This window comes from Stenella coeruleoalba, assembly GCF_951394435.1.
Source record: "Stenella coeruleoalba genome assembly, chromosome: 7".
Classification (NCBI taxonomy): Eukaryota; Metazoa; Chordata; class Mammalia; order Artiodactyla; family Delphinidae; genus Stenella; species Stenella coeruleoalba.
Genome location: NC_137153.1, coordinates 33205842 through 33224152, shown reverse-complemented (window position 1 = coordinate 33224152; position 18311 = coordinate 33205842). Strand labels below are relative to the sequence as shown.

The window sequence follows — 18311 nt, the reverse complement described above, 5'->3', positions numbered from 1 at the left end:
TCTTTTTTGTGGCTGAATAATACTCCATTGTTTGGTTTTTTTTGATGTAGAGCTGCATGAACTATTTTTTATATTTTGGAGATTAATCCCCTGGCGGTTTCTTCATTTGCAAATATTTTCTCGCATTCTGTGAGTTGTGTTTTCCTTTTGTTTGTGGTTTCCTTTGCTGTGCAAAAGCTTTTAAGTTTAATTAGGTCCCATTTGTTTGTTTTTGTTTTTATATTCATTACTCTGGGAAGTAGATCCAGGTATTGCTGTGATTTATGTCAAAGAGTGTTCTGCCTATGTTTTCCTCTAAGAGTTTTATAGTATCTGGCCTTACATTTAGGTCTTTAATCCATTTTGGGTTTTTTTTTCTGTATGGTGTTAAGGAGTGTTCTAATTTCATTTTTTTACACGTAGCAGTCCAGTTTTCCCAGCACCACTTAGGAAGAGACTGTCTTTTCTCCATTGCATATTCTTGCCTCCTCTGTCATAGATTAATTGACCATAGGTGCGTGGATTTATGTCTGGGCTTTCTATCCTGTTCCATTGATCTATATGTCTGTTTTTATGCCAGTAACATACTGTCTTGATTACTGTATCTTTGAAGTATAGTATGAAGTCAGGGAGCCTGATTCCTCCAGCTCCATTTTTGTTTCTCAAGATTGCTTTGGCTATTCGAGATCTTTTGTGTTTCCACACAAATTTTAAGATTTTTTTTTCTAGATCTGCAAAAAGTGCCACTAGTAATTTGATAGGGATTGCATTGAATCTGTAGATTGCCTTGGGTAGTATAGTCATTTTGACCATATTGATTCTTCCACTCCCAGAATGTGGTGTATCTTTCCATCTGTGTCACCTTTGATTTCTTTCACCAGCGTCTTATAGTTTTCTGAGTACAGGTCTTTTGCCTCCTTAGGTAGGTTTATTCCTAGGCATTTTATCCTATTTGATGCAATGGTTAAAAAGAAAAAAAATTACATTTCTTTTCTTCTTTTAATTAATTAATTTATTTATTTTTGGCTTTATTGGGTCTTCGTTGCTGTGCGCGGGCTTTCTGTAGTCGTGGTGAGCCAGGGCTACTCTTCATTGCAGTGTGTGGGCTTCTCATTGCGGTGGCTTCTCTTGTTTCAGAGCACAGGCTCTAGGCATGCGGGCTTCAGTAGTTGTGGCACACGGGCTCAGTAGTCGTGGCTCGTGGGCTCTAGAGCGCAGGCTCAGTAGTTGTGGCGCACAGACTTAGTTGCTCCATGGCAGGTGGCATCTTCCTGGACCAGGGCTCGTGTGCCCTGCATTGGCAGGCGAATTCTTAACCACTGCACCACCAGGGAAGTCCTACATTTCTTTGTGGAGTAAAAATAGAAGTTTTTGAAAAAGTATTAGATTTAATCAGAAAAATAACCTCTAAGAGCATTTTCATTTCTGATTGAAAAATTAACACAAAACATTAAAATTAACACAAAAAAATTAACGTTGTACAGAGATATAAAAAGTAAAAATTTCATATACTTTTCAGATTATAATACTTTTATACATCATGCTCCTATTACAGATGAAGAACCTGAGATTCGAAGGGGGTGGCGTATCATTGCTATTAGGAATCTCCAGTATGTGTTTTCTCAACACCGCCAAGCAATTAAATCAATTCAAGCACTAGCTATCTGGAGCTTGAGTCAGATATCACAGGTCAAGAGCTTAGTCCTACAAGACTTCCCCCTGCCACTGCAACCCCCCCGCCCCCTTTCAGATGTCAGTCACAAGTTCCGGTTGTCACCTGGGCTTCTCACCAACCCATGACGCCCTCCTTGGGTCCGAAGAGCAACTCACAGAACTCAGAAACATTGTACTTACTAGATTACTGGTTTATTATAAAAGGAGATTGTAATGGATACACATGAACTGCCAGATGAAGAAGTGCATAGGGTGAGATCTGGAAGGGTCGCAAGCACAGGAACTTCTCTCCCCAGAACTGGGGTGGGCTACTCTCATAGCATGTGGATACGTTCACTAACCTGGAAACTCTCCAAACCCCATCCTTTTGGGTTTTTATGGAGGCTTTGTTACATGGGCACAATTGATTAAGTCATTGGCCATTGGAGATTGAACTCAATCTCTGACCCCTCTCTCCTCTCCAGAGGGGGCTGGAGGTGGAGTATGAAAGTTCCAACCCTGTAGCCATGTGCTTGGTTCACCATCCTTAGGTTACCTAGGGGTTTTACAAAAGTCACTCCATTAACGTAACAAAAGACACCTTCCCACCACTTAGGAAGTTCCAAGGGTTTTAAGAGCTCTGTCAGAACAGGGATTAAGACCAAATATATATTTCTTACTCTATATCATAGTATCATAGAATTGGTACCAGAACTTGAGAACTTTGTACCTTTCAAATATTTCCTGGTGGTCAAGTTAACCATAGTCTTGATGAGGCCCTTTCCATAGAGATTTATATGAAAAAAGAAGGTTGGTACCTTCAGGTTTCTATAGTTTATGGGGAGCAGGGGGAAGTCAGGGAAAGAAAAGAAAAACTCATAGCCAGAAAAAGAATCCATCTTACAAGACAGTTAACTTGATTCACAATAGCTTGTGCTATCAAGGGAAGAATATTGAGAAAGGAATGGAAAAGTGTTGGGCGTCAGATATTTTTATCATTGTTTAGCTGTGCCTTAGGAGTAGCTAAGACCAAGAGTTGGTTTCTAGCGATATCAACTGGGAAGGAGCTGTTTCCACATAGAGCCTGGCTCTGGTGTCTACTGCTGCTTCTCCCTGCAAGTGCATTTCTGTCTGTTATAAGTTTCCTGAGTTGCCTGTGGATCATGGCCATTCCGTAGTAAGCCTGACAGCCATAAAGGCCATCTGGCTGAGATTTCAATCATGTCATTCATCTGCCTGCATACAACTCTTTTACTTCTTGTGTTCTTGTGTACCATGTGTTCTGTGTTTTATTCAGAAAATATAGACTCCACTTATAATGAAGTTCCTGTGAGGTCAGAACTGGTGGATGGCAACATTATTTGTGGTAGTTTTTCAGTGAATTGCAAAGGCCTTCACAAGGATCCATAGATACTCATTTTTCTTACAGCCTTAGTATATTCTTAGGTATAGCTTTAGTATATTCTTGGGTATGTCATACTTTACATGTGGGCGTTTAAATTAGCCTAAATTTTTGTAAGGCAATTTGTCAGTATCTATTAAATTTTATATGTTTATGCATTTGTTTCAGCTTTTCTCTTCCTAGGATAGTATCCTTCAGAAATGTTTCCAATATGGGTACAAAGACATGTATAAGAATATTCGTTATCCCAGTGTTCATAGCAGTAGCAATTTGAAAACAGTTTAATTGTCTAGCATTAATTGATATGTTAAAAATAACTTGTACCTCCATAAGATGGAATACTATAGAAGCTATTTAAAAGAATGAGAGAATCTATATGTGCTAACATATGAGAAAATGTTCACAATGTATTATGTGAAAACAAATTACAAAACTGTATTGAGTTATATCCCATAATTATTAAGTTACATGTTTACATAATATGTATGTTGATATATACGTAGAAAAACACCTGGAGGAATAGACACTGAAACGATAGTGTCGAGGCGGGGGCGGGGTGGGGTGGGGAGTATGAGATTATGGGAAACTTTTACTTTGTGATCTCTTCTTGGTTTGCTAATGTTACGGATTTTAAGCACTCATATATGTTACTTTTGGTAGGAGAAAAGATTAATTTACTTAAAATGAATAGAGGTGCAGTTAGCAACAACTGATGAGCTGCCTTAACAGCATTTGATGTTTTTGTCTTTTTCGTATTTGGAAAGCACGTGTGCCCTAGCATTCTTTGTGGTGTTCCTCTGTCAGTGCTGAGCACATTGGATGCAGGTGATATAGGAGCCCCTGGAGGGAAAAATATGCAGATGCATGTCTTTAGCGTAAGCCAAAGCCTGAATATCATTGAAGTCCACTTTTTCCCTTGCTCTCATAGATGCTGTCAGAGGAAAATTATACATTTTAATGGAAGCCAGATTATCAGCCCTCTATAAATTGGAGAGTGACTATGAGATCCTTGAAAGGTGAATATACACCTCATTGATTTGTATGTGTGTGTGTGTGCACGTGCATGTGTGTCTTTAGCTTTAAAAAGTGAGATACTTTATTGCCCAAAAGCTATATTATGCAAGTTTAGTTTTAAGTACTAATACCAAGTACATTCAGGTCACACGTTCCAGCACTCATGATTTAGGAACAAGGAAACCAGAAGGGAATGATAACTTGATGTGGCTGTAGCCTCATTTCTTTGATAATTTTAATTGTGAGTTTGCCTTTCTCTTTTTTCTAGATTGCCTGGTGCCTATCTCAAAGGCAAGAAATACAGACCGCTGTTTGACTATTTTATAAAGGTGAGCTTAGAGACTTCTACCACAGGAGCTGTCCACAACCCAAGTATTTGATAACTGGAGTGGTATTTATATTGTCTTATTGTTATATTGTTTGTACAAGTGTGCCTAAATCCAAAAATCTTAGTATTACAAAAATTAAATTCTGTTTGTATTGCCTTCTTGCTTTAATAATTAAAATCCTATAGGAATTTTTAAATACTTTTCTCAGATTACATAAGGAATCAGTTACTTTGATAAGATTTAATGTGTGTATATTTGTATTGTTTATAGTCCACACATCACCCAGGCAAGTCGTTGAGGTGTTTTTTGTTTTTTGAGTTTTGTTTTTACAAACTTAAGGTAGTGCTTTTACAAAACTGTGTGTGTAAAAGTAAACAGAGTTCATTTCCAGGAATTGATGAGGTGGGTGCTTTAAGCTCAGACATTTAGTAACTTAGTTCTTATAAGAGTCACAAAGCTATTTTATGTGGTTTTCCATTTTCTGGCAACAGAATCCACAGCTGTAGCTGTAAACCCCACCACCAACAACAAAAGAATGAAGTCAGCAGGAATTTCCTGTTGGTTCTTATTTATAGGTCTTGGAGTGAAATAATGAGCAACACTCTCAGGCCCGGTTTTACACATTATGTGGAAATTATTTCAGTTGGACGTAGCATTAGCCAACAAAACCTTACACCATAGCCCATGATAAAATATTTGCTTACCTCTGTTCTGGTTCAGTGTAGGGATAGAGTTTGGCTAATGCAGGTGATCTCTGCCATTTGGGCTCTGTCCACAACGTCACATCTGCCTCTACATTTTTGTGCACCTGAGTGTTTTCCCATGTTTTTTATCTCCTAACTAATGGCATTACTCCTCATTCCATGTTGCTGCTGATGGATTTCCAAACACTTTACCTGGTCTGGTCCCTCCCTTGAGCCTGTAGTCATTTGCCAGCACATTCCTCAATGGGTATTCTCCAGTTGACACAAGGCAGTCCTACTCCCTAACCACATTCCCTAATGTTGATTTAAACATATCCTTTGCTTCCATCACACTGGCCCTTTCTTTTCCTCCCTCTCTGCCTTTGTTTTTATTGTCTTCCTCCTCTTTTTTAAAAAACCCTCACCTTGCTTTAACGTCATATCAGCTTGACACTCTTCAAGGCTAAACTCAGGTGCCATCTGAAAAAAAAGCAATTTTTGAAATGCTTCTTTGGTTTCTCCCTCTGAAAAATATCATTCCTGCATTCTTCTCTTCTGTATCATAACATGTTTTATTTTTTCTTGTATTTGTTTTTATTTGTCTTAAAACCTCTTACACTAGATCCCTTTGAGAACCTAAGGAAAGTTCAGCCCTCTCAGAAAATGCACATGAGCACAATAGATAGGAACTTTAGGTTAAATCAGAAGTCTGTCTGGAATATGCACTCAGTTCATACTGATCTAAGTTATTTAAGAACAACAACTATCCATTCAGTTAGCTTCCTGAAATTTCTAGAACGTTTGGTGAGTTTTAGAAAGATGCTGCAAATTCTTTGAAGACAAAAATCATCTGGTGTATACCTAAAATACACATGTTCTGAAATATTAAGTGAGAGCTATGAGAGTAGATGCTGTCTTTGAAGGACAGCACTATAACTCTCTGTGTGAATGCTGACCCAGTTCATCCTTGGCAGGGGAAGGATCTAAAACTGGACTTCGAGAGATAGGAATGCAATGTAGGGTTTCTTTGTTAGAAACCCTCTACAGTTAGAAACAGTAAGATACCTTTGTATTCCCTGTTCTTACATCTGATTCTAAGAACCCACATATTATCTCTCCATGTTTAAACTATTGAAGACACACCTTTTAGCACCTATCATACCACACCAAAAATATTTCCAGGTGACTTGGGTTATAGCAATTAAAAATTCATAGTTATTTTTCAAGTTTAGTTTTAAGTGAATGCCAGAGAATTAAAGAGTTGTGATATAGTTGAAAATAAAATTGCGTTTGGAACCAGAAGACCTTCTTTCAGGTCATTACTAGTTGTATGATTTGGGCAAACCATTTCATCTTTGTTCAGAGTTTGTTCATCTGTGAAATTCAAATACAACCAGAATATTTTTAAAACATGAGACTGCTGATGCCTTTTTCACAGGATTATAGGATTAAATGTGAAAATAATTTCTGAAAGTACTTTTTGCAAAGGCAGAGAGGTAAGAAAGCAAAGAAAAGAAATATTAAGAGATAAAGGTAGAAGAAGTAGGTCTGTAGTGTTTGTGTATGAACCTGACTTTATTGTTGTTACAAAGAAAATCAAACTGAGAACATTTCCCTTCATGTTACAGTAGGTGGAGTACCTGTAACTAGAACTTGTAACTCAGCTCCCATACCGATTCTTCCAAGGTTTGCCTTTTATTACTGAATAACCTGAGCTGGACTGAAAGGAAAAGGAGCAGCAAAGCATATGCAGTGATTGAAAATATACCCGGAAGTGAATGGTTAAGGAAGCACATCGTCTGAGACATTTTCACGAAAAACTGCATTCTAGGGCAGGGGTGAGGTTGGAAGAACTGATGAAAAAGCACAGTTTTGTGGCAAAGGAAGTTAGAAATTTTTCTCTGCAAGTCTTCAAATAATTATTTCATTTATAAGTGATGACCTGTTATTCATGGAAACGATGTATTGAATTAGCATGTTTCTTCCCAATCTGAATTATTCTGTCTTTTCTATTTCTGAAAATAATTTTGCATGTTAAAAGATTTTTCAGGCTCTTACCAAAAACTGTTATTAAATTAATGTTATGGTATGGTATTGTTTTACTCTTTAAGCCTGATAACCTTTCTTTTCCAGTGTAAAGAGAATGGTGCTTTTACTGTGCTTGTTGACAGCTATGTGAAGGAGGAAGAAGGCACTGGGGTTGTACACCAAGCTCCTTACTTTGGTGCTGTGAGTAGTATATGTCTTGCAAATGCATTTATGAGAAATAAACGTCAGTGGCCACTGAGTTGTGTGTGTGTGTGTGACAGGGAGAGAGAAGAGAGATGTTTCTCACTGTTTTTCACACTATGGAGTTAACCTCTTTTCAGGCTCACTGCCCCCAGAGATAACCTTATAAAACTTGCATCTGTAATTCCTTTTCACCCTGAGCTGATTTTTGAAAATGGTGTGCTAAATCCTGAATGTTGCTGGGCATTTAGTCTTTCTAAAAGGCATGCTGTGTTTTCATTCATTCACTATTTACTTGCTGTACACTTTGCCATTTATGATATGCAGTTCTGGGAGTTTTGACAAGGGCATAGAATCATACAGTTCCCACAACCATCAAAACTCTGAAAGGTTCCATCACCTTTGCTGTATTCTTGACTAAATAAATACTATGTGATCAGAAGGGAGAATTTGACCTCTTTCCTCAAAGCTATGCAGTGTGGTTAATTTTAAGTTTTTCCCAGAGTAATTTTTCCAAAAATGTAATCCTTTTAATGTAATTTGTATATGAGTAAAACAAGAGCATAGGGTTTAAGGGCACACATTTAGAACCAGACCTCACCTTAGGTCACAGCTCTGCCACTAACAGGCCATCTCTGGGTAAGTTACTTAGCCTGTCTGGACTTCCTTTTCCTCCTCTGTGACATGGAATGATAGTACCTGCCCGTCTGGGAAACTACAGGGATTAAGTGGAGTCATCCATATAGAGCGTTTAGCACAGTGCCTGACACTGTAAGAGTGTGTACTGCTGGGGGTGTAGCACCCACTGGGGACCTACAAATTCCTCTTGGCTTGATCATTTTGTCAGAGAGGCAGTGAAGCTAGTCTGTCTCCGTTGGTCTTTTTTTTTTTCATACTTAATCTCTGCAGGGATTTTTATTATGGAAGTCTTCAAACATACACAGAAGTAAAGAAAATATAATATTCCTTATGTTCACATTATCCAGCTGCTTTAATTATTAATTTGGAATTTCTGTTATATCTGTCTCGTTCCCTGTCCCCTTCCCCAACACCTTTTTTATTTTGGCTGGAGGGTTTTGTAGCAAATCCTCAACATCATATCTTTCATCTGCAAATACTTCTGTATGCATCTCTGACTGATACGGACTTTTATTTTTAACATAGCCACCATGCCATTATACCCAATAAAATTAACAATTGCTTAATATCACCTAATACCTGGTCAGTATTCAAATTAGATGGAAAGTAAGCATTCTTGATAATACTATTTATTGAGTTTTAGTAATTAGTCAAATTTCAGCTATTCATTATAATTTTAGGGTCAACTGGTGTCATTGTTCCACTGTTAATAAATAATGAAAAGGTAACTTCTTGGTGTGTATCTGTCCTGAATGCCAGGCAGGTTAATGTTATAGAAGATCAGATCTTTAAATTTCAGCCTTTAACCCCACTTGGTAGACGTTTTCCAAGAGACCTTCCATGTTGCGGTTTTGCCAGACAATGTGCTATGTGATCTCTCCACAGAGTCTATGCACTTCTACATGACCGTGTTGAACATTACCTGTTACTCTGGCTCCATTCAGGAATGCTGCTCTTAGCTAGTCGAATCGAGTAGGGCTGTTTGCTCTATACTAAATGGTTCAAATTGCTGGACTTTGGGGCTTGTCCTGTCTGTGTTGCTTACTGTTTTTTTTTTCAGGGTCTTCCTTCATGGCCAGGCTGTCATTGCCCTTGGCTGTCATGTGCCACATGCACATGTCGCATCACGCTAGGCAGCCTCTCAGCATAGTGAGAGTTGAACATAGGCCCAGGTGGAACCATACTGGCTTTCCAGTTTATCTTGGAGTCAAACCAGGGTTTGGTTTCACTATTTAGTCCAAGACAGTCCCTTTAATTTTATATTCAAACAGCATAGCAAAGAGGTAAAGACCTTGGACTCTGGAGCCAGGCTGTTTGGTTCTGAATGTGAGCATTGCCACTTTGCAGCTGAGTTATTTCTTTGTGCCTCAGCTTCTTCATCCATAAAATGGAGATACTTGCTGGTTTGTCTGAGGGGAACACATGATGAAAACCTAGTACATCTATCTGCCTTCCTCACAGGATCATTGTAAAGGTTAAATGAGCTAATATAATGTAGTCAGATGTTCAGAGCACTGTTTGATATAGCACTTTATAATCAGTTTGCCCTTATTATTGTTAACATTGCTCAAAATGTATTCCTGAAGCATTGTGGTGAACCCAGCCTGCCTGGGGCCCATATTACTTATTTGTAAAGTGAATAGTTTGGGGTTTGTTTGTTTGTTTTATTTATTATTATTTTTAAATTAATTTATTTATGCACGCCACACCACGCGGCCTGTGGGATCTTAGTTCACTGACAAGGGATTGATCCCAGGCCCTGGCAGTGAAAGCGCCAAGTTCTAACCACTGGACCACCAGGGAATTCCCGTAAAATGAGTAATTTGGATTTAGATCACTGTTGCCATCCTTTCAGGCACTCTTTGACAGGATGCAAATCCATATGCACATCAAGCATTGTGCGGTACTAAATGGTTCATGCCTTACACGTGTATGTTCTTCTGCTTTGTGCATACATGTATGTGTATACATGCTGCTGTTATAAATCAAATTTGATTTTGTTCTAATGTATTCATATGTTTCTTCTTACTTAGTGGACACTCAGCTATATTAGGGGTTTGTGAAGTAATGGCTGGGAAGACTGATCTAATCCCCTAACCCTGCTGTAGGGCTCTGGATTCTCTGAATAATCCTTGAGTTAACTTCAGTTGAGAGGTTAATGAAAGTTGGATACATTTATATGTCAGAATACTGAAAAATTTTCCTCTAAATTTATTGCCTCATATGCTCCTCTCTTGCCACACCCACACTTAACTGTTTTATTCTTCCCTTCTTCTACCTTTCTCCTTTTCCCCAGGATGACTATCGGGTCTGTATGGATTTCAATATCATTCAGAAAGACTCTGTCCCTGTTTGCCCTGTGGATGCTTCAGGCTGCTTCACAGGGGAAGTGGCAGATTTTGCAGGACAGTATGTGAAGGTCTGTATCTCTATGGCTTAGAAAGGTGTCGGTTTCATCGTACTTCTTTCATTAATCAGTTTTTTGTTAAATAGCTTCCATATGTGGGATTTTTTTCCCCCAGGAAGTAGATTTTGTTTTGTTTTGTTTTGTTTGAGCACATAAAATCAGAAAAAATAGACATATTATCAGCTGCATTCCAAGGGTCTAGTATCTTCAGAGGAAGCATGCTGTAATTTCAAAGGTAGAAATCAGAAAAAGTGGGCTCTGGTTTGTGACTCCGGAAACGGCTTTGTGACCTTGGGGTAATCATTGCTGATTGAAAATTTCACTGCCTTAAGTGGTCTGGAACGTACTTTAAAAGTACTTAAAGTTACACAGTGGCTGAAATGTGAACCAAGTATTTTTATAGTACATTTGTTATTTGTGCCTTTTATTCATAGTAAAGGTATCAAAATAACAAAGTTTAGTAATATACTTAATTATATTGTATTACTAAGTATTGTAGGATATTTTAATGGCTAGATTTAAAATTTTTTTTAAATAGGATGCTGACAAAAATATTATCAGGACCCTAAAGGAACAAGGTCGACTTCTTGCTGCCAGCACCTTCACCCACAGCTACCCTTTCTGCTGGAGGTGAGATGAAATGTAGCTCAAGCTTCAGCTTTGTGGATACATTTGATATGTGTGCCCATTCCATCAGTTCATGGTTCCCATCTCATTTGTATCCTTTAGAGTTAGTGTTTGAAAACTTCATTCTTGTTTTAAGGAGAATTTTATGAATTCATATATTAAGTTATTTCGTTCCTTAGGTGTAAGAAACAGGCATATGCCAATATGTATTGTGTTGGGATCACAGTTCTCTAGGATGAGATATAACTCTAAAACTTTCTAATGGAATTTAGTGAGAAATATAATGTGCAATTTTGTTTTTGGCTGCATTGGCTCTTTGTTGCTGTGCATGGGCTCCTCATTGTGGTGGCTTCTCTCGTTGCGGAGCACGGGCTCTAGGCATGCAGGCTTCAGTAGTTGTGGTGCGTGGGCTCAGTAGTTATGGCTCATGGGTTCTAGAGCACAGGCTCAGTAGTTGTGGCGCATGGGCTTAGTTACTCTGCAGCATGTGGGATCTTCCAGGACCAGGGACCGAACCCATGTCCTCTGCATTGGCAGGCGGATTCTTACCCACTATGCCATCAGGGAAGTCCCTGTGATGCAAGTTTTAATATAACATCATACTATAAAGATGTGGGTGAAAATGGAATGTTCAGTGGCATCACGTTTTGTTCCCGTGTTTCCTCTTTGCTGAGGTTGACATCATTTCTTAGTCAACTGTCACACAGCAGAACTATATTTTTTCTTGTTCTCTTATTAGCTTTCACCTTCTTGTGAGAGATGGAGGGAGATGACATAGACATTAGTATTTGCAATAGAAATAAATATCAGTAGAAGGCCTAATAGTTGGTGATGATATCAGTAAGAAACTAAAGGTCAGTCTTACCCTTTGCCCCTGCATACCTCAGTCTGCCCAGCCACATTCTGCATTTTTGCTTCCACAGGTCAGACACTCCCCTCATTTACAAAGCAGTGCCTAGCTGGTTCGTTCGGGTGGAGCATATGGTAGACCAGCTGCTGAGGAACAATGACCTATGTTACTGGTGAGCAATAAGATATGTGTCTTCATAATGTCCTTTGTCATGTAGTTAGTACTGGTTTATACTTCCCTCAAGTTATAGTAATTTTAAAAGCCATCTTTTATTGTATATTGTAATAATAGCTATTTTTCTGTTTATTCAGGAACACAAAATAATTTAAATAATATTATATAACAGAAGAAACAGCCCTCTTATGACAGGACATATAGGGGAACATTTTTCTTTTTTAAACCCAATGGAAATGAGAAGTTGCCATTTATTTGATTTAAAGAATGGAATGACTTTGGAAAACTGGCTGTACTCTCAGAGTCCATTAGCTTTAAATAGTAGTCATTTTCAGGATATACATTTATTTTTGGATATACCTACAAAAGCCATTTACACTTACTACTTTTGACACTTGTTGAGTTCCTAAAATATGACAATGTCTTGTGTACACTGGTTTCATGGATAAACACTGCAGGAACAGAAGCCTTTCTCTCCTCAGCTAATACCTAAACTGCAGAGAGGTGTTACAGTAGTTCCTCCATTTTTCCGTAGCGGGTATGTTCCAAGACCCCCAGTGGATGCCTGAAAACGCAGATAGTACCAAACCCTACACTGTATAGACTGTGTTTTTCCTATATCTACATACCTATGATGAAGTTTAATGTATAAATTAAGCACGGTAAGAGAATATCCAAATTGCCAGCATCACTGCTTTTGCCCTTTGGGGCCAATTTTTTTTTTTTTTTTTTTTTTGCTGTACGCGGGCCTCTCACTGTTGTGGCCTCTCCCGTTGCGGAGCACAGGCTCCGGACGTGCAGGCTCATCGGCCATGGCTCACGGGCCTAGCCGCTCCGCGGCATGTGGGATCCTCCCAGACAGGGGCACGAACCCGTGTCCCCTGCATCGACAGGCGGACTCTCAACCATTGTGCCACCAGGGAAGCCCGGGGCCAATTTTTAAGTAAAAATAAGGGTTATTTCCACACAGGCACTGAGATAATCAACAGCTGATGTGGTAGCCGAGATGGCTGCTAAGTAACTAGTGGGCGGGTAACATATACAGCCTGGATATGCTAGACAAAGGGTTAGTTCATTTCCCAGGCAGGATGGAGTGCAAGGGCACAACACTTCATCATGCCACCCAGAACAACGTGCAGTTTAAAACTTATGAACTTTTTACTTCTGGAATTTTCCTTTTAATATTTTTGGACCACGGTTGACTGTGGGTAACTGAGACCATATGAAACCACAGATAAAGGGGGACTACTGTACTTCAACCTGTAGGTGCAAGAATGATACAAAACTAAATCTGTGTATTCCAGAAGAATGTTTTTCCCTGAGAGTTTTGAGGGTAATAACTATTTCTTATTTTCCCCAAGAATCCAGCTTGACTTTAAGTTGTGTTCTCTGGGGAAGTAAGAAATAGTGCATTTGATTTTGGAAGAATGGGGAGAATCTCAGGGCAGTAAAAGAAAACTATAGCTTTCTATATTTCTTAGCAAAGTGAATTTCTCAAGAGCAAAATGTTTTTTCATTTTTATACCTAGGAAGCTCTTTAGTTTCCTGGTAGAGCACTGAGTATAGAATATTCGTGTGGCTGCCTCATTGAGGGGGGGTGGTGACAGGTGTGCAGGCCTATAAACTGACCTAGGATGGTAACTGCAGCACCTGAGAAGACAAAATGTTTTGGAGCCTAGGTGTGCCCTAACTCAGCCTTGAGCTTGACAGCGTTTCCTACAAAGCTGAACCTTAAAGAATAAGGAGTCATTTACCAGTCAGAAGCTATAAGAGCCTTGGGTAGGGGGGTGGCTGAGGGAAGGAGGGTGGCGGGGTGAACGTTATCGAAGTAGAGGGATGGCATGGACAGAGGCAGTGAGGTAAGAAGCTGCATTCTAAGGAACTTGCCTTATTGCTAGAGCCTACAGTGCAGTGGCGGGACTGCAGGTGAGCCTGGAGAGGCAGCTTCTCACCAGCTACACATAACCCCTCCTATTCAGACTCTTACTGTGTAGGTGATTAAGAGCCCTTGCTAATGAGTTTCAGTAAAAGCGCTATTGTATGGATGACCTGAAGACTAGATCAAAGTAAGATCAGGCTAGCTGTCGTCATGGTGATTGGTTAAAGGATTGTGGCAGTCCTGCAGTTGGAGAGCAGGACAGAGCTTGTGTGCTGTGGGGTTTCATATTACAGAGCATCTTCCTGGGATGGATTCATAGCAGAAACAGCCTCTGTGGGTCTTCTGGTGCTGTCCATTTGGAAGACATTCTCGTAGGAGTGAGCTCAGCATTTCCAGAATGTTAGGTTCACAAAGGCTTATGCAGATCTAATTTATAAATTTACTTACTAATGTTTTTATGTGATTGGTTATCTGATCTGTTTATTGCAGGGTCCCAGAGTTTGTGCGAGAAAAGCGATTTGGAAATTGGCTGAAAGATGCACGTGACTGGGCAATTTCCAGAAACAGATACTGGGGCACTCCTATCCCACTGTGGGTCAGCGATGACTTCGAGGAGGTGAGGCAGGGCAGTGTTTACTTGTGTTGATTTTTGCTAAAGCATTTCATTCATGCATCTCAGTATGGGGTAAAAGAATATGGTTTCTTTTTTTCTTTGCCCCTTTCTTATTGCATCAGGTTTTTTTCTTTGTTCCTTCCTAGAATCATGACATAAATAAGAATATGTTTTTAAGATTTTAATTTATTTTTACTTTAATTAAATATAGTTTTAAATTTCCCTCTGTGTAGGGCTTCCCTGGTGGCGCAGTGGTTGAGAGTCCGCCTGCCGATGCAGGGGACACGGGTTCGTGCCCTGGTCCGGGAAGATCCCACATGCCGCGGAGCGGCTGGGCCCGTGAGCCATGGCCGCTGAGCCTGCGCGTCCGGAGCCTGTGCTCCGCGATGGGAGAGGCCACAACAGTGAGAGGCCCACGTACCGCAAAAAAAAAAAAAAAAAATTTCCCTCTGTGTAAAAGTGAAAAATGTAATTTGTATTTTTCTCGGGAAACTCCTCACATTGTTTATCTTGTGTTGCTCAGAACTCTTTTTCTCCTTTTGAGTTTCTGATGAACAGAATAGAGACTCCACCCGCTGCACAAAGTCACAGCATATTAAAACGGCCCTATTAGTGATAAAAAAGGATGACTTAAAAGAATTACCAAAGTGGGCTTCCCTGGTGGCGCAGTGGTTGAGAGTCTGCCTGCCGATGCAGGGCACACGGGTTCGTGCCCCGGTCCGGGAGGATCCCACATGCTGTGGAGTGGCTGGGCCTGTGAGCCATGGCTGCTGAGCCTGCGCGTCCGAGCCTGTGCTCTGCAACAGGAGAGGCCACAGCAGTGAGAGGCCCGTGTACCACAAAAAAAAAATAATAATAATAATAAAAATTACCAAAACATTGCAGACCTTTAATTTAAAATCAAATTGTGTGTGTGTGTGTCTCTAAATAAATACATACATAGGTATATAGATGTATTCCCTCTGTCCAATGCTGACAGCATTAGAACAGTCATGAGCAGCAGCAGCAGCCCAGGGACCTCAGTAAATCTCCAGTAGGGACCTGAAAGGCAACAGTGAAGTAGCTGAATCAGAGGACTTTACAGGACTGAGCAGGAAGTGCAGAGAAAGAGGCTGTGGGTATTCATTAGGTAGTAGATGACCTCTGGGTGTGAACCCACAGCAGCTCCTGCTGGTGTAGCCCGGCTACACGGCCCCTGTTAGATGACTCACCCTGTTCTGAATGCCCCTGCTGGGCCCATCTCCCAGTCTCCTTACATGAGTATAATCCTAATGTCTTGCAATCTGACTATTTGGTCCAGTTCATGCACAATAAATTAGTCCCAGCTTTGACTTGAGAAGGTTTCAGATTAAAGAGCCAAGTTCAAGTGCCAGGAGCAAACTAAGATGCCTTAGAGTAACAGTCTAGGCATTTCACTTGTGCTAGTTATTTTTGTCAGAGATTTGGACATAGTAGACCCTCAAGAAATACTCGTTGAGATGATGGCTGTGGAATTCTCTCCTTGTTGGGAATCCCTCTGATATAGGGGTAGATAGCAAAGAAGTGAGGTCTGCTCACCAATTCAGTCAGTGACCTATAGTCTTTCATGAGGTAAGCCACCTTGATAACTCATGAAGATCAAAGGTTTCTAAACCTAAACATGAATGTTACATAAATTAACTCTGTTTGATCTTCGGCTCTGAGGCCTTTTAACTTTGTTTTGACAGGTGGTGTGTGTTGGGTCAATGACAGAACTGGAAGAACTGTCAGGAGCAAAGATCTCAGATCTCCACAGAGAGAGGTCAGTTTCTGAATGTTTGATTCACTTCAGTTCATATCGGGCTAGGTAGCCTGTTTAGACATGGTCTCTGTATCAGATCACAGAGCTACATGTAGAAATCAGACACTAGTTTGCTGAATTACTTCGTTGTTGATGATTCATGTCCTATTGAGGAAAGGTGGCCTCTTGTCCTTGAGTTAGATGTCAGGAGACTTTGGTATATAACCTTCCAGATGGAGCCCTGATGGTGCTCTCTGAAAGCCTGTGATAACTGCCTATATTTCTGTTTGCAGATGCATATGAAAGAACTGTGAGGGCATTGTGTTTCCTCTTGGCAATTAAACTGTAATTTCTGTTTTGCTTAAAATTAATAGAAGTGGCTACTTCTTTGTTTACTAGCATTGACCATCTGACCATTCCTTCACGCTGTGGGAAGGGATTGTTGCATCGCATCTCTGAAGTGTTTGACTGTTGGTTCGAGAGTGGCAGCATGCCCTATGCTCAAATTCATTATCCATTTGAAAACAAGAGGGAGTTTGAGGATGCATTTCCTGCAGATTTCATTGCTGAAGGCATTGACCAAACCAGAGGATGGTATGTTTCTTGTTCTTTAAAGCATATTTATTTATTTATTTATTTTTGGCTGCGTTGGGTCTTTGTTGCTGCACGTGGTCTTTCTCTAGTTGCAGCGAGCAGGAACTATTTGTTGCGGTGCGCGGGCTTCTCATTTAGAGGGCTTCTCTTGTTGCAGAGCATGGGCTCTGGGCACGCGGGCTTCAGTAGTTGTGACGCACGGGCTTAGTTGCTCCGCGGCATGTGAGATCTTCCTGAGGCCAGGGATCGAACCTGTGTCCCCCGCATTGGCAGGCAGATTCTTAACCACTGTGCCACCAGGGAAGTCCCTCTTTAAAGTGTTTTACTGATTTGATTTAACAGGTATTTTACTGAGCATTTAGCATTTATCAGCTGGGTGCTGGGGAGATTGTGTCAAACAAGACAGGCTTGGGCTTCCCTGGTGGCACAGTGGTTGAGAGTCCGCCTGCCAGTGCAGGGGACACGGGTTCGTGCCCCAGTCCGGGAAGATACCACATGCCACGGAGCGGGTAGGCCCGTGAGCCATGGCCGCTGAGCCTGCGCTTCCGGAGCCTGTGCTCCGCGACGGGAGAGGCCACAACAGTGAGAGGCCCGCATACCACAAAAAAAAAAAAAAAAAAAAAAAAACAAGACAGGCTCTGCTCCTGCCCTCTGCCCCTCACCACTAAACATACTATAAAAGTGTCTTTTGAGCAGGAATCTCACACTCTATTAGGGCTGTAGTTTTAGAGTTTGAATTGTTTCTTTCACATTTTGGAATACAGAGATTTTGGTGTATGGAAAGGTTAAGTGATACAAAACTATTAATGTGTCCTTAGTTTGTTTACTTCAAATCATTTACACAAGTGTTTAGTGGGTATTTACATAGAATTGACTGGAGTGGGTGCTACAAATTGGAGGGTTAGTTGAAAATGTACTAAGATGTTAAGGCTGGCCTCATAACATTCTAAAAAATCCAGGTTTAAAATTCTTAAAAAAGAAAAAAAAAACATGGTGGGGAGGACTTTGGCATTGGTTTTATCTGATGCCTTATCTAAAGCAGTACCCTCATCCTCTTAATTAGAAAAAGATGAATTACCTTCTCTTCATGCATGAGCTTGGCTGACCCAGGTTCTAATTATACTTTCATTAGTAATGTTTCTGCAGGAGTGTTAAAAGAATGTTGGTATCATTTTCTCTTTACAATTTGTAGTCATCACAAACTGATGGAATTCCAGACTTAATGTTCTTAATGTTTTCAGCTTCCAATCCATTTTTCTGTAGAAACAGCTACCATATACAAACTCCTCTTCTTAGGGAGGGCCAGATGACTCACCAATAAGTTGTTTCTCTGAGGAGTTGCCATGTCTGGCAACTGTTAAAAGCCCTCACGTGGGTCCCCATGTGCACATTGCCTCCCTCGCCTTCTGTCAGGTATGGGCTGCCTCTCATAGGAACCAGGGTCCTCCTGACCTGTCTGATTTCCGTCCTCATTAGTTGT

At 40.4% G+C, this 18311-nt stretch overlaps 1 protein-coding gene across 3 annotated transcripts in view; it reads left to right on the top strand.

The window, feature by feature from the left end:
- The window catches only part of IARS1 (isoleucyl-tRNA synthetase 1), an 83643-nt gene that overhangs the window by 22657 nt on the left and 42675 nt on the right, over positions 1-18311 (top strand). For all 3 annotated transcript variants that reach the window (XM_079926837.1, XM_079926839.1, XM_079926838.1), the window contains exons 8-16: positions 3963-4050; positions 4317-4377; positions 7194-7289; positions 10225-10347; positions 10874-10965; positions 11886-11984; positions 14355-14481; positions 16185-16258; positions 16637-16831. In XM_079926837.1, coding sequence (XP_079782963.1) covers positions 3963-4050; positions 4317-4377; positions 7194-7289; positions 10225-10347; positions 10874-10965; positions 11886-11984; positions 14355-14481; positions 16185-16258; positions 16637-16831 — 955 coding nt within the window. The remainder of the gene's footprint in view (positions 1-3962; positions 4051-4316; positions 4378-7193; positions 7290-10224; positions 10348-10873; positions 10966-11885; positions 11985-14354; positions 14482-16184; positions 16259-16636; positions 16832-18311) is intronic.